Source organism: Pelmatolapia mariae, linkage group LG7 (genome assembly GCF_036321145.2).
Source record: "Pelmatolapia mariae isolate MD_Pm_ZW linkage group LG7, Pm_UMD_F_2, whole genome shotgun sequence".
In the NCBI taxonomy this organism is placed as follows: domain Eukaryota; kingdom Metazoa; phylum Chordata; class Actinopteri; order Cichliformes; family Cichlidae; genus Pelmatolapia; species Pelmatolapia mariae.
Window position 1 is genome coordinate 5,432,346 of NC_086233.1, and position 11,166 is coordinate 5,443,511.

The 11,166-nt window shown below is 41.1% G+C and overlaps 1 protein-coding gene across 1 annotated transcript; it reads left to right on the top strand.

Moving 5' to 3' along the window:
- The first annotated feature begins 115 nt into the window (after positions 1-115).
- Positions 116-9,353, top strand: vps4a (vacuolar protein sorting 4 homolog A). Its single transcript, XM_063477646.1, has 11 exons — positions 116-332; positions 2,111-2,222; positions 2,306-2,450; positions 2,532-2,593; positions 2,764-2,883; positions 2,996-3,152; positions 3,759-3,907; positions 4,868-4,949; positions 7,169-7,388; positions 7,987-8,127; positions 8,669-9,353. Exons 1-11 carry the CDS (start codon positions 312-314, stop codon positions 8,768-8,770), a joined length of 1,311 nt encoding a protein of 436 aa, XP_063333716.1. The 5' UTR covers positions 116-311; the 3' UTR covers positions 8,771-9,353.
- Positions 9,354-11,166: the final 1,813 nt, after the last annotated feature.

The window sequence follows — 11,166 nt, forward strand, 5'->3', positions numbered from 1 at the left end:
TAACATTGGTGTATTATTAATAATTCATGTGGTGACTACATGTTTGCTGGTTATGTTTTTTTACGCCAGGGCCCTTTGGAAGTCTTCGCCGGAAGCTGTCACGTATGAGCTCCCCTGTTGGTTGACGTCTTGTTGGGTCGAGCTGTCATCTTTGCTAGACGCCGCATTACCCACTGTTTTGTTTTGTCATGACAGGAGCGTGCAGTCCTCCTACAGAACAGGGCTGGTAAAGACATCACTTCTTCAGGTGTCCACCTTTGGGGAGGAACAGAGGACAGAAATCTGCGCGTGTCACATTAAAGTGAGATGAAATGACAACGTCAACATTACAGGTAGGCTGTTGTTAGCTGGCTAACGTTAGCCCGCTTCAGTTTGGTCACAGAGCTAGCCTTTGATTTTTGTATAATTGGAGCAAAAAGCGGGGTTTTTTACAACTCTGAATACACTGGGTTGCGTGCGGAAGAATTTTCTGGAAGCTACGAAGACTCTTCGAGCCATTTGGTAGATAATTTATTTTTTTCCACTGAACGATTAAAGAAAGATTCAAAACACAGTTTCCAGCCTGTCGGCTACCTACATACAAAATAACGGTTAGCTCTTAAACCCTAAGGTGGCTGGATGTACTGCAAGCTAAATTGCTAACAAAACAGCTGATAGTAAGATTGTCTCGGTTTGGTGTTACAATAAATATGTCGTCTAGATTACATATTATAGAAACGATAGGCTTTGTTGCGGGTACTACTGGCTGTGCCTCGCCTGTAGGGTGTTTCTAACGGTATCTGCTGTCACCGTTAGCCGGCCTGTGTGGCCCTGCTCGCTCAGTTAAAAGGACAGAAAACAAAGCGTTGCTGTTTTGGGGGGACTATTTTAGTCTGACGACTGGCTTTGGAAGCAGCACAGTGAATATTTGTCTTAAGGAATAGCTTGTTCTTTGTTTTAATAATAATAACAACTTTTATTTGTTTATCACTTTTAAATAAATAGTGTTTCACAGTTTAAATAAAACCCACATTAAAGACAAGTGAATATGTTCCAGCACATGGTCTTGCATTCATCGCAATATATATACGCAACTTTTATACATACATCAGATGTAAACCTATAGCCAAAAATAATAGGAGAAAGACTGTTTTTCTTTTCTTTTCTTTTCGTTTCTTTTTTTAAAGTAACTTATATAAAGTTCTCAGTAATCCTATAAAACAAACCACAGGTTCAGCTGACCTGAATGACTGAGAAATGCTGTTCCAGAGTTTAGGAGGTGTAACCTGAAAGCGTGGGCACCTCTGTTTTTAACAGTTAAGAGCGTGATTAGATGATCTGAGATCCTTAAAGCTGTTGTAAATTCTCAGTAGCTCTCCATGTTTATGCGAGAGCTAAGCCATGTAGGACTTTATGCTATTAATAAAATTTTGAATTTCACTGGAAGCCAGTGAAGGGATGCAAAAATAAGTGGGAGACAGTTACAGTGTGTACTAAAAGTTCTGGATGATTGGGTGCGAAAAAAGGTTTCATTTTTGCAATGTTTCTTTAATGAAAGAAAGCTGGGCGAGCTTTGAAATGTGAGATTCAAATATACTAGATAATAACGAATGATGCTAAGGTTCTTAGCAGATGATTTGATATTATCAGCGAGCAGGCTGGCGTAATGGCTGACTTCCCAGGTGAATCAGTCAGGGCCGGACACAAGAGCCTTGGTTTTGTCAGGACTGAGATGAAAGAAATATTTTAAAGTTAATAATGGCAGTGAAGCATTCCCTCAGGTACCAAAGGCTGTTGAGCTTGAACTAACAGAAAGGTACAGCTGTGTATTGTGTGCATATCAATGATAGCAGGTGCATTTAAAGCTATTAAGCAGATGGCCCAGGTATAATATACACAGTGAAAACAAAACTGTTGAGATGATTAAGCCCTGGAGGAATCCACAGATGAAGACGTACTTCAGAATTAATATTCAGACAAGTGAAACCATTTGAGAGCTGTTCCTGCGATTCCAGCCCAGTTCTGTAATCTGCTGGCTGTAGCTTTGGTTTTGAGTGACATAAGGATGACATGTGTTTATTGCCTGTTTTTGACTCCATGGTTTAACATTATATCTCTGCATCTGCTACAGAAAGCCATTGATCTTGTCACTAAAGCCACAGAGGAGGACAAGGCGAAGAATTATGAGGAGGCTCTGCGCCTGTACCAGCATGCTGTGGAATATTTCCTACATGCCATAAAATGTAAGTATCTTATCTTGACAGGTAGCTGAGCTGTTTGTGTTTTGCATACACCTTGCTGATGGGAACATCTTCTCTTACTCCAGATGAGGCCCACAGCGACAAGGCGAAGGAGAGTATACGAGCAAAATGTATGCAGTACCTGGACAGAGCAGAGAAACTGAAGGACTATCTGAAGAATAAAGACAAACAGGGCAAGAAGCCTGTCAAAGAAGCACAGAGCAATGACAAGTATGATGTCCTTTTTTTCGTATGTTTAAATGTAAAAAAAACATTTTAGGCTTTATTGGATTTTTATGTTCCGTGTTCTAGGAGTGACAGTGACAGTGAGGGTGAAAACCCTGAGAAGAAAAAACTGCAGGAGCAGCTTATGGGTGAGTGGCCTTGGGGGGGATTTAACCCCATCATGTGGAGCTCTGTAAAAAATATTTATTTACGATATTATTTCTTACAATTTTTCTTTGGTTTTGTCATAATCAACCAGCCTTGTCTATTAATTGCATCCCAGTAGGTGTGTCATCATTACTGTTTTTTGTGTGTTTAGGTGCTATTGTAATGGAGAAACCCAATGTGAGGTGGAATGACGTTGCTGGGCTGGAAGGAGCTAAGGAAGCTTTGAAGGAAGCAGTCATCCTACCCATCAAATTTCCTCACCTTTTCACAGGTACTGTAGGTCTCAAGTCTCTTCATTCTGTTTAAACCCAGTAAGCAGTCATACACTGATATCAACACTACTTTAAAGACAAACTTTTCTTCTGGGTCTTTTTGTTTCTCAGGCAAACGGACCCCATGGAGAGGCATCCTGCTCTTCGGTCCTCCGGGAACAGGGAAGTCATACCTGGCCAAGGCGGTGGCCACCGAGGCCAACAACTCCACCTTCTTCTCTGTCTCCTCCTCAGACCTCATGTCGAAGTGGCTGGGAGAGAGTGAGAAGTATGTTTTCAATGCGTCATTTCAATTCAGTGTAATTTACATAGAGCCAATTCGCAACAAGTCTCATCTCAACGTGCTATAAATTGTCATGTAAAGGCCGTACAATATTGGAGAGGGAAAATGGATGAACTAGGTTTTTCAGCATCACTCTGAGTCAGGAGTGTTTCTAATTTTTAGTATTGTACACTTGTTTAAGCGAGGTAAAAATGAAATATCAGAAATGCTTCTAAAGTTCCTCACAGCCTTGGGGACAGCTGTTTTGTTATCCTAGCAGAATATCAATTAAACAGCTCCATAAATATTCAACTGTACCAGAGTAGAAACCTGAACTTATCCAGCTGAAACAGTTTTGTAAGTATCTTTTTAATAAACAGATTGATATGTGATTTAGCAAGTAGAAATACTGGATAAAAACAACTTTGATAACTTAGTATTTTGGAATTTTAATCTTTAAAGGTCTCATCTTAAATTGCATAAAGGTGATGAGCAATAATTACAACATTTGTTACTTCAAAGACTAAATAGATTTCTTAGTAATAAAAAACTAATGGTCTAATATGGCTATCCCTCAGACATATTTACTCCGTCTCTGCTCGTCTGTCTCAGGCTGGTGAAAAACCTGTTTGATCTAGCTCGCCAGCACAAACCTTCAATCATCTTCATCGACGAGGTGGACTCTCTGTGCGGCTCGAGGAACGAGAATGAAAGCGAGGCTGCCCGCCGCATCAAGACAGAGTTTCTGGTCCAGATGCAGGGTGAGTCACACGAGTGCTATCGGATATATGAAGTGTGAAGAATATGCAGTATTAAATAATATTGTTGAAACTTGTGGCACAGCCATTTGGAAAAACATGGCGTCTGCAGTGTTTCAAGTCAGATTGATGATGTGAGCAAAGAGGGGCTTTTCTCAGCCTCACATCTGTGTCAGACTGAATGTGCGAATTTTGTTAACACTTTGTGGAACCTGGATCACATCACCATGATGGATTGAAATAAGGGACCTTAAGACTACAGCAGCCTTTTCAGAGTTCATAGAACCATACAGAACCACAGAACTTCACTGTGCTTGCTCTGCACCACAAGAGGAACTTCTAAAAAACACAAATGTTTGGTGATTTTCTGGATGTAAGTGTATGTGGTGGCAGCACTGGTAACCATCATATGTGAAAAATCCTTTTAAACATCAGCTTTGTAAACAACAGTATAGAAATTATAAGAGAGAGACTTGGCACTGAAAGAAGCATGAACTGTGGGGAAAGTATAACCTCCAGGGGGGATAAAAACTTCTAAAATGTTATTGTGGATCTGCAGAGATTTATCATATTTGACTGCTGATTCTATACATGCAGTTTTATGTCATGGTGGTCACTGAAATTAATTTAGACAGTGTTTTAACATAAATGCCCAAAACATTTTAAGATGTGAGATTTACTCCTTTAAGGACTTTTTAGGGTGGCTGGCTCGAAAAAATGGAGAAAAGGTATCCAACCCCATATTTTCAAATATTTGACAGTAAAAGTGCACATCCACTGTTTGTGTAAAGAGCTACAAAGAGCTGGTGCGTTTGTGCTTCATACGTGTGGCATCAGTAGCTCATCATTGTTTATACTGTATAAACAAATTACACTGACCATTAGTCCTGCTACAATCAGTTAAGAGAGTTTTCCAGAGTTTCAAAAGAAGTGCTTGTGTAGATTGACGCTCTGCTTTTGTAGGTGTCGGAAACAACAACGATGGCATTCTGGTGCTCGGAGCCACCAACATCCCCTGGGTGCTGGATGCCGCCATCCGCAGAAGGTCAGAGGTCATCTCAGATGTGTGTGTGTGTGTGTGTGTGTGTTTTGTTTATATTCTGTGGGGCTTTTTATTCCAAAAAATGTACTTTATTAATTAATTAATTTAATTTAATTTATTATTCATCACAATGGTAATTCTGTCATGTTACATCTAATTCTGGTGTGTTAAGAAAACACAAACCTTTGAACCCGGGTAGATTCACAGTCTGATGTCGTTTTTTCTCCTCCTTTAAACTACTCAGCTGTTAACAAAACATTTGTGTGGACACACACCTGAGCTCCAGCTCTCATTTTGAATGCTGACCATGTAAAACATTGTCCAAACTTCTTGTGAGTTGTTCTCTATGACGTTTAGAATTTAATGTTGGCTCCAGATATTTTTGGACAGTGGCATGATTTTTGTCTTTTTACCTTTGTATCAAAACATACTTGGGTTACTGCTAAATGCTTTAAGCTTCAAGTGCAAACATTCAATTCTAAGTTGAGGGGTTAACCCATCATATTGCATTGACCACTGAAGTGTTGCACCTGTACTTTAACACTTCTGGTGTTAAAGTACAGCGGGCTAACTGGTCAGGAAGTGATTTCAAGTGTGCTGTGGCTGTTAATACAGAAGTAGTCTGCAAAAAAAGAATATAGTATGGATATTATTAAGATCGTGAGTGGCTAACTATTTTGTACATACTGAAAAAAAACACGCATGGAAGCACATGGAAAGACCTGGAAAACCACAGACATGGGTGATGACAGGATCTTTTCTATAGTAAAGAAAAGCCCCTACAGAACATCCAGCAAAGAGTAGAGACCAACCTCCATGAGGTAATTATATAAAGTGTTAAATGAAGAAAATATTTCAGGAGACCTGCCCACAGGGAAAACAGGAAGGGCCAGAGCTTGCTCGTTGACAGCGACTGAATTTCCAAAATAAGAGCGCATTACCTCGGCTGGATGAACAATTATGAAAAAAGTCTGTGCTTTGGAAACAGTGCACTGTGTGTGTGATCTGTTAGAAGACGTTGGCTGAGGCTCATCATGTTGTTATGTTACCATGGGCACATTAAAAACACAAGCTGCTGGGGGATAGTTCAGCTTATTTAGATGGCCACAGAATCACAGCTAAACAGAACTTGGAGAGACCAGCAGTACCCAACAACACGTTCATCAACAGCTACACTTTGCCTACATTTAAGCACAAAAGCTGAATTTAATGTTAAATTAAAATGTGGAAAAAAGAAAAGTTTCACTTGAAATGAAAAGGATGTGGCTTCAAACAGGAGGTAGTTCCTTCTGTAATTGTTACTGAACAGAGTGAAAGATCGCTCTGATCGACAGGTCTCACCTCACTGAGCAGGGCAGGCAGTATAAAAATCATCCTGCCTCCTCTTGGGAAATAGAGTTAAAGAGTTCCCAGCAGCTATCAGCTTTTCTGTCAGATCTGTACAGGCTTGCATTGTTGGTGAATAGTGCTGGGAATGCAAAACGAAGACAGCTCCTGTAAGAAGTGGCACTGAAATCCACAGCTGATTAATAACATCTTAAACTTGTAATTCACTCGGTGTCTTTTGGAAGTATAATCTTAAATGTATACTCAGTTAGAAGATTATGTAATACAAAGTGTATTATAGAATTATTAAACAAATCAGAGATGCAGCTCTTGGACTCCACTAAACGAGCTTTGTAGGATTCAGAGCTCGATATACTCGCCTTGGAGCAGCCCCCCGAATCATCATCTGCCTGAAATAAACCATTTTAGCTCCTGTCTCTATAAGGCTACCCACATTTTAAGCCAACTTTGGTTATTATTCATCTGACTGGCTGCTATTTGCATGCCTGAGACCTTATTAGGGATATCCATTCGTGATGATATCATATCGAGCCAAGCATATAAAAAATGTCGAAAACTAATTCTATAGAGCAGCCTGAAGTCTGAGCTACATAGACTGAGCTGATTATTTAAAACTTTGGTCGTGTTTAATATAAGCATCAACCAGTGGAGCGGGATTTATGGCAGAAATAAGGAAAAGCGGTCAATCTACAGCCAGTGAACCCAGTATCCAGCTCCTGCTTCACTTCCTCTAAACTTCAATAGTAACGAGTTAATTTTAGAGCTACGCTTTGCTTTGTTATACCTTTTCTTGTGTGCTGTTTAAGTGTATGTGTGTTCATGTGCGTGTTGAGGAGCGTCTTTAAGACCGGCTTGTTATTTTTGTTGTGTGTCAGATTTGAGAAGCGTATCTACATCCCTCTGCCAGAGGAGCCGGCTCGGGCTCAAATGTTTCGCCTCCATCTGGGCAACACGCCGCACAGCCTGAGCGAGGCCGACCTGCGGCAGCTCGCCCGCAAAACAGAAGGCTACTCCGGTGCCGACATCAGCATCATCGTCCGGGATGCTCTCATGCAGCCCGTTAGGAAGGTCCAGTCTGCCACACATTTCAAAAAGGTAGGAGAAAGAAACCTGTGAAATCTTCAATCTTGGATCTTTGTGATATAAATGAACTATTGAAAGGGGCCATGTTACCTTATCTGGACTTATAAGGTCTTATAAGTCTTGATTAAAGTTCAGTTCATCCTCTGTTAAAAATTAGCTGTTTTAAGCTTGTTTGTAAAAGAAATCACCCCAAAAAACCAAGCCTGTGAGCTCCAGTAGCTGTGATCAGCTGTCCTGTGCTTCTGCTGACTCTCAGGTTTTAGTCAAATCTGTCCATGGTATGTAAGCAGATGTTGAGGAATGAGGAATTAGGGCTGCTTTTCAGCTACTAGACAGTATACTACTATTAAAGAGCATCATCACTCAGGCCTGCAGCAGTCTAACAGACTCCGTTACTGTAAATGTTATTAGAATACTGCAAACTAACCAGTTTAACATGAATTTAATTAAGTTATTGTGTTTTGTATGTAGTTGAGATTGAGTTACTAATGTCTCAAAGATCGCCCATAGACTCAGCGGGGTTCGGTGAAGCCTTCACGTGGAGGCTGCAGAGTTTGGTGTGATTAATCGGTTCTGCACAGGAGCTTTTTTTTCCCCCTTACTCCTGCAGGTTCGCGGTCCATCCCGAAGCAACAACCAGGTGATGGTGGACGACCTCTTGACGCCATGTTCCCCTGGCGATCCTGGGGCCATAGAGATGACCTGGATGGATGTGCCTAGTGATAAGCTACTGGAGCCCATAGTCTGCATGGTAAGACGCAGGAACGTGAAGGAAAATCTGTTGTTTCACTAACAGCAGCTTTGATTTTCTTTTAAACTGTGACATATTACCATCTTCCTTTCCACCACCATTGAACAACAATGGCATAGATTATCAGCCAGATTCATTATATATGTAAAACTGCTGAAGGAAGGTTTATAAGATAAGACCTCCTGTGATGTTTGGTTTCAAGATGATGGCACTGACAAAAAGACAGGAGGCTAAGGTGGAGGTGGTGGAGATGAAGATACTAAGATTTTCATTGGGATTATTAATGAGTAATATTACTATTAACGAGTAATATCATAAGGACGGCTCATTGAGGTGAGGTTGGAGAGGTGAGGCTGAGATGATTAGGCTGTGTGCAGAGAAGGGATAAAGGATATGTTGGACAGTTTTTCTGCATAAAGAAAGCTTCTGTTTCAACTTGGATTGAAAGGACCTCACAGTGACATACAGAATTCAAATATGCAGTATAACAGTAATGAAATAACAATAATGAACTGTGTGTGTCCGTGTCCCTACTTTGCAGTCGGACATGCTGCGCTCTCTGTCCACCACCCGCCCCACAGTTAACACCGAAGACCTTCTCAAAGTCAAGAAGTTCACAGAAGACTTTGGGATGGAGGGCTGAGAGACAGAGCCCCGCGTCTCCTGCTCCACCCCCAAGTCCAGCAGAAGGGTCAGACTGCTCCCAGTACCAACACTCCACCCCTCTCCTCTGCACCATCCTGTAGGCTTTCATCTTCAGCTGAGCACTTGGTTCACTGCCTCTCCTGGATTTATAACATGGCGCCAGTCTGCATCTTCGTGTCTCGTCCAGGCCCGGATGTTTGAATCCCTGGAGGACATTGACCAAATGCAGAAGTAGAAAATCTCAGTGTGATTTGGTAGCTGGACTGTAGACTTCCCCACTCCCTGTCGCCTCTGCGTTTTTCCCCGCCCTTTACAGACTGTGCTCCGTTACAGCATATTCACTACAAGAACTGTTCATCTGCGCTGCATTTGATGTGAGGAAACGTATAAAGTTTGTCCCACTGTGAGCCTGTCTCGTCTCCGACCGAAGGGCCATACATTCTGCTGCCGTCGTGCAACTCCCTTTGGTATCGCCATGAAGGACAGTGAAGAAGAAGCGAAAAGAAGACGTCAGTTGTTCTGCCAGGCATGCGGAAGTGTGAATGCATTTAAGTGTTTTTATTAAACTTGTTTCTGTTTAATGTTTCTGTCTAAATGTTATTTTGAAATTTAATGCAGTTAAACCAAGTGAGCATGTCTGGTTGAGGCCTGTAGCTCCGTGCTCGCAATAGTCTGAGTGAAGCATTTACATTACCAGAGATGTGCTTGACTGGGAGCCAAATGCAGCAGTTCTTCAATCTGAAAATACAAAGAGTGATAGTTTAAATCAGATGTGAAAAAAATCAGCATTTCCTGCTTTTGTCTTCTGTAACTTGAATGTCTTTTATTTTGAAAAGGATGTACACTCTAGGAGTTTGATGATTGTCATTGAAAAGCCATTCATTAACACAGCATTTAATCAACATGAACAAAAAAGCAATGAATACTTTAAAAAAATAGATTTTTGAGGAAGCCCAAGTGATGATGAATGGCTCTATTTTTTTTTCTTCTTTTTTTTTTTCTTTTCGGAGCGAATAAACTGATAGATGACGCATCAACACTTCCTGTTTTGAAGCAGCAGTTGGTGGGATTGGTAGCTTTTCTGGAGCATGGACTGTACATAAATGATGGACATGGCCACGGTGATGTCATTCATTGGCTTTAGTCTTCACATATTGAAGCCCGAGTATTAGCTGCTAAAAGTTTGTGGTGTTTTTGAAGACACAGCTGCAGCACCCATAAGTTAAAATCCAATCAGATGAATAAAAAAAACTTCACCTGCTATAGAAACCAAAGCTTGTTTTCTGTAACTGGCCATACTGGCGGTCCATTTAGAACGTGGCTCAAGTGGCCATTAGAGGTAATGCAGTTTTTGGATCTTTGCCATTGGCTTCCTTTTTTTCAGCTGTGGTCAGTGAGGCTTGTTCTGGAGTTTTCAAACTAAAACAGCTACCGTGGGGCAATCAATCACACTTTCGCTTCATGTTTAGGAGGCCGTTACGTGTGGAAGATAGCGACCTTTTACCCAGGAAGCCTGTTGGTTTTTTTCACTACATTTCCCAGAATGCACCTAGTCTTATTTAAACTGCGACGTCCTTCTTTTCTGGATGTTCTGTTTTTGATGTTTGAGTTCTTGTTCTGGGTATTTTCCACTCTTCATTGAAAATATTCAAACGAGCGGATACATGAGTGGGAGAAATATGCCACAAACTGCAGTGGAAAATAAACAATGTCTCATTAAACATATGAAAATTGAGGACATCGGGTCTGTGGCACTTTAAGGAAACTAACCTCCCTCACTTGGTTTAACAGCACAAGCTAATTAACGCCGACTGCAATTAATCCACTAATATTCACATGTTAGTGGATTGAGAATCAGTCAAGCACATCTTTGTTTTGCCCTGCATTCATGGTCAATCAGTGTTATGGAACATTATTTATATAAATTACTGGTCACGTGTGATGTGTAACTAATCCAGCTACAGTATGTTTATTCTTTAAGTGTTAATTTTCTGTGATTCATGATGGAGCACCAGTGAGAGGCCTGACCCCCCTCTTTATTAGAGGCAAATGTACAGAGTTCTCCTACAGGGGCGATGCTACTTGAACGTTTCATTGCTGTTGTCCTAATTTCAGCAGGGAGTTTAAGGAAAGCTGTTCTGCACAGACTCTGACCTCCTGCCGTTATGGCAGGATTGCAGGCGTGCCTGGTGGACTCACTGATGGACTTCTGGAAGCTACAGTAGAATCGCTGCGTGTTTGTGGAGGTACCTGTTGTTCAGGGGAGCTCAGTTATTAACGTCCCTGTACGGGGATTTAACCTGATGCTGGCCATGTTACCATTACTACTAATTTAACCTGAATAAATAAAAACTGAAATTTCAAATGGAAAAAAAGACACTACTGCTGCTTTGA

Coding starts and splice junctions, on each gene's coding strand:
- vps4a (XM_063477646.1), top strand. CDS start 312: ATGACAACGTCAACATTACAG. Junction 2,884..2,995: donor ATTTCCTCACCTTTTCACAG/GTACTGTAGGTC, acceptor TTTGTTTCTCAG/GCAAACGGACCCCATGGAGA. Junction 8,128..8,668: donor TGGAGCCCATAGTCTGCATG/GTAAGACGCAGG, acceptor CCTACTTTGCAG/TCGGACATGCTGCGCTCTCT.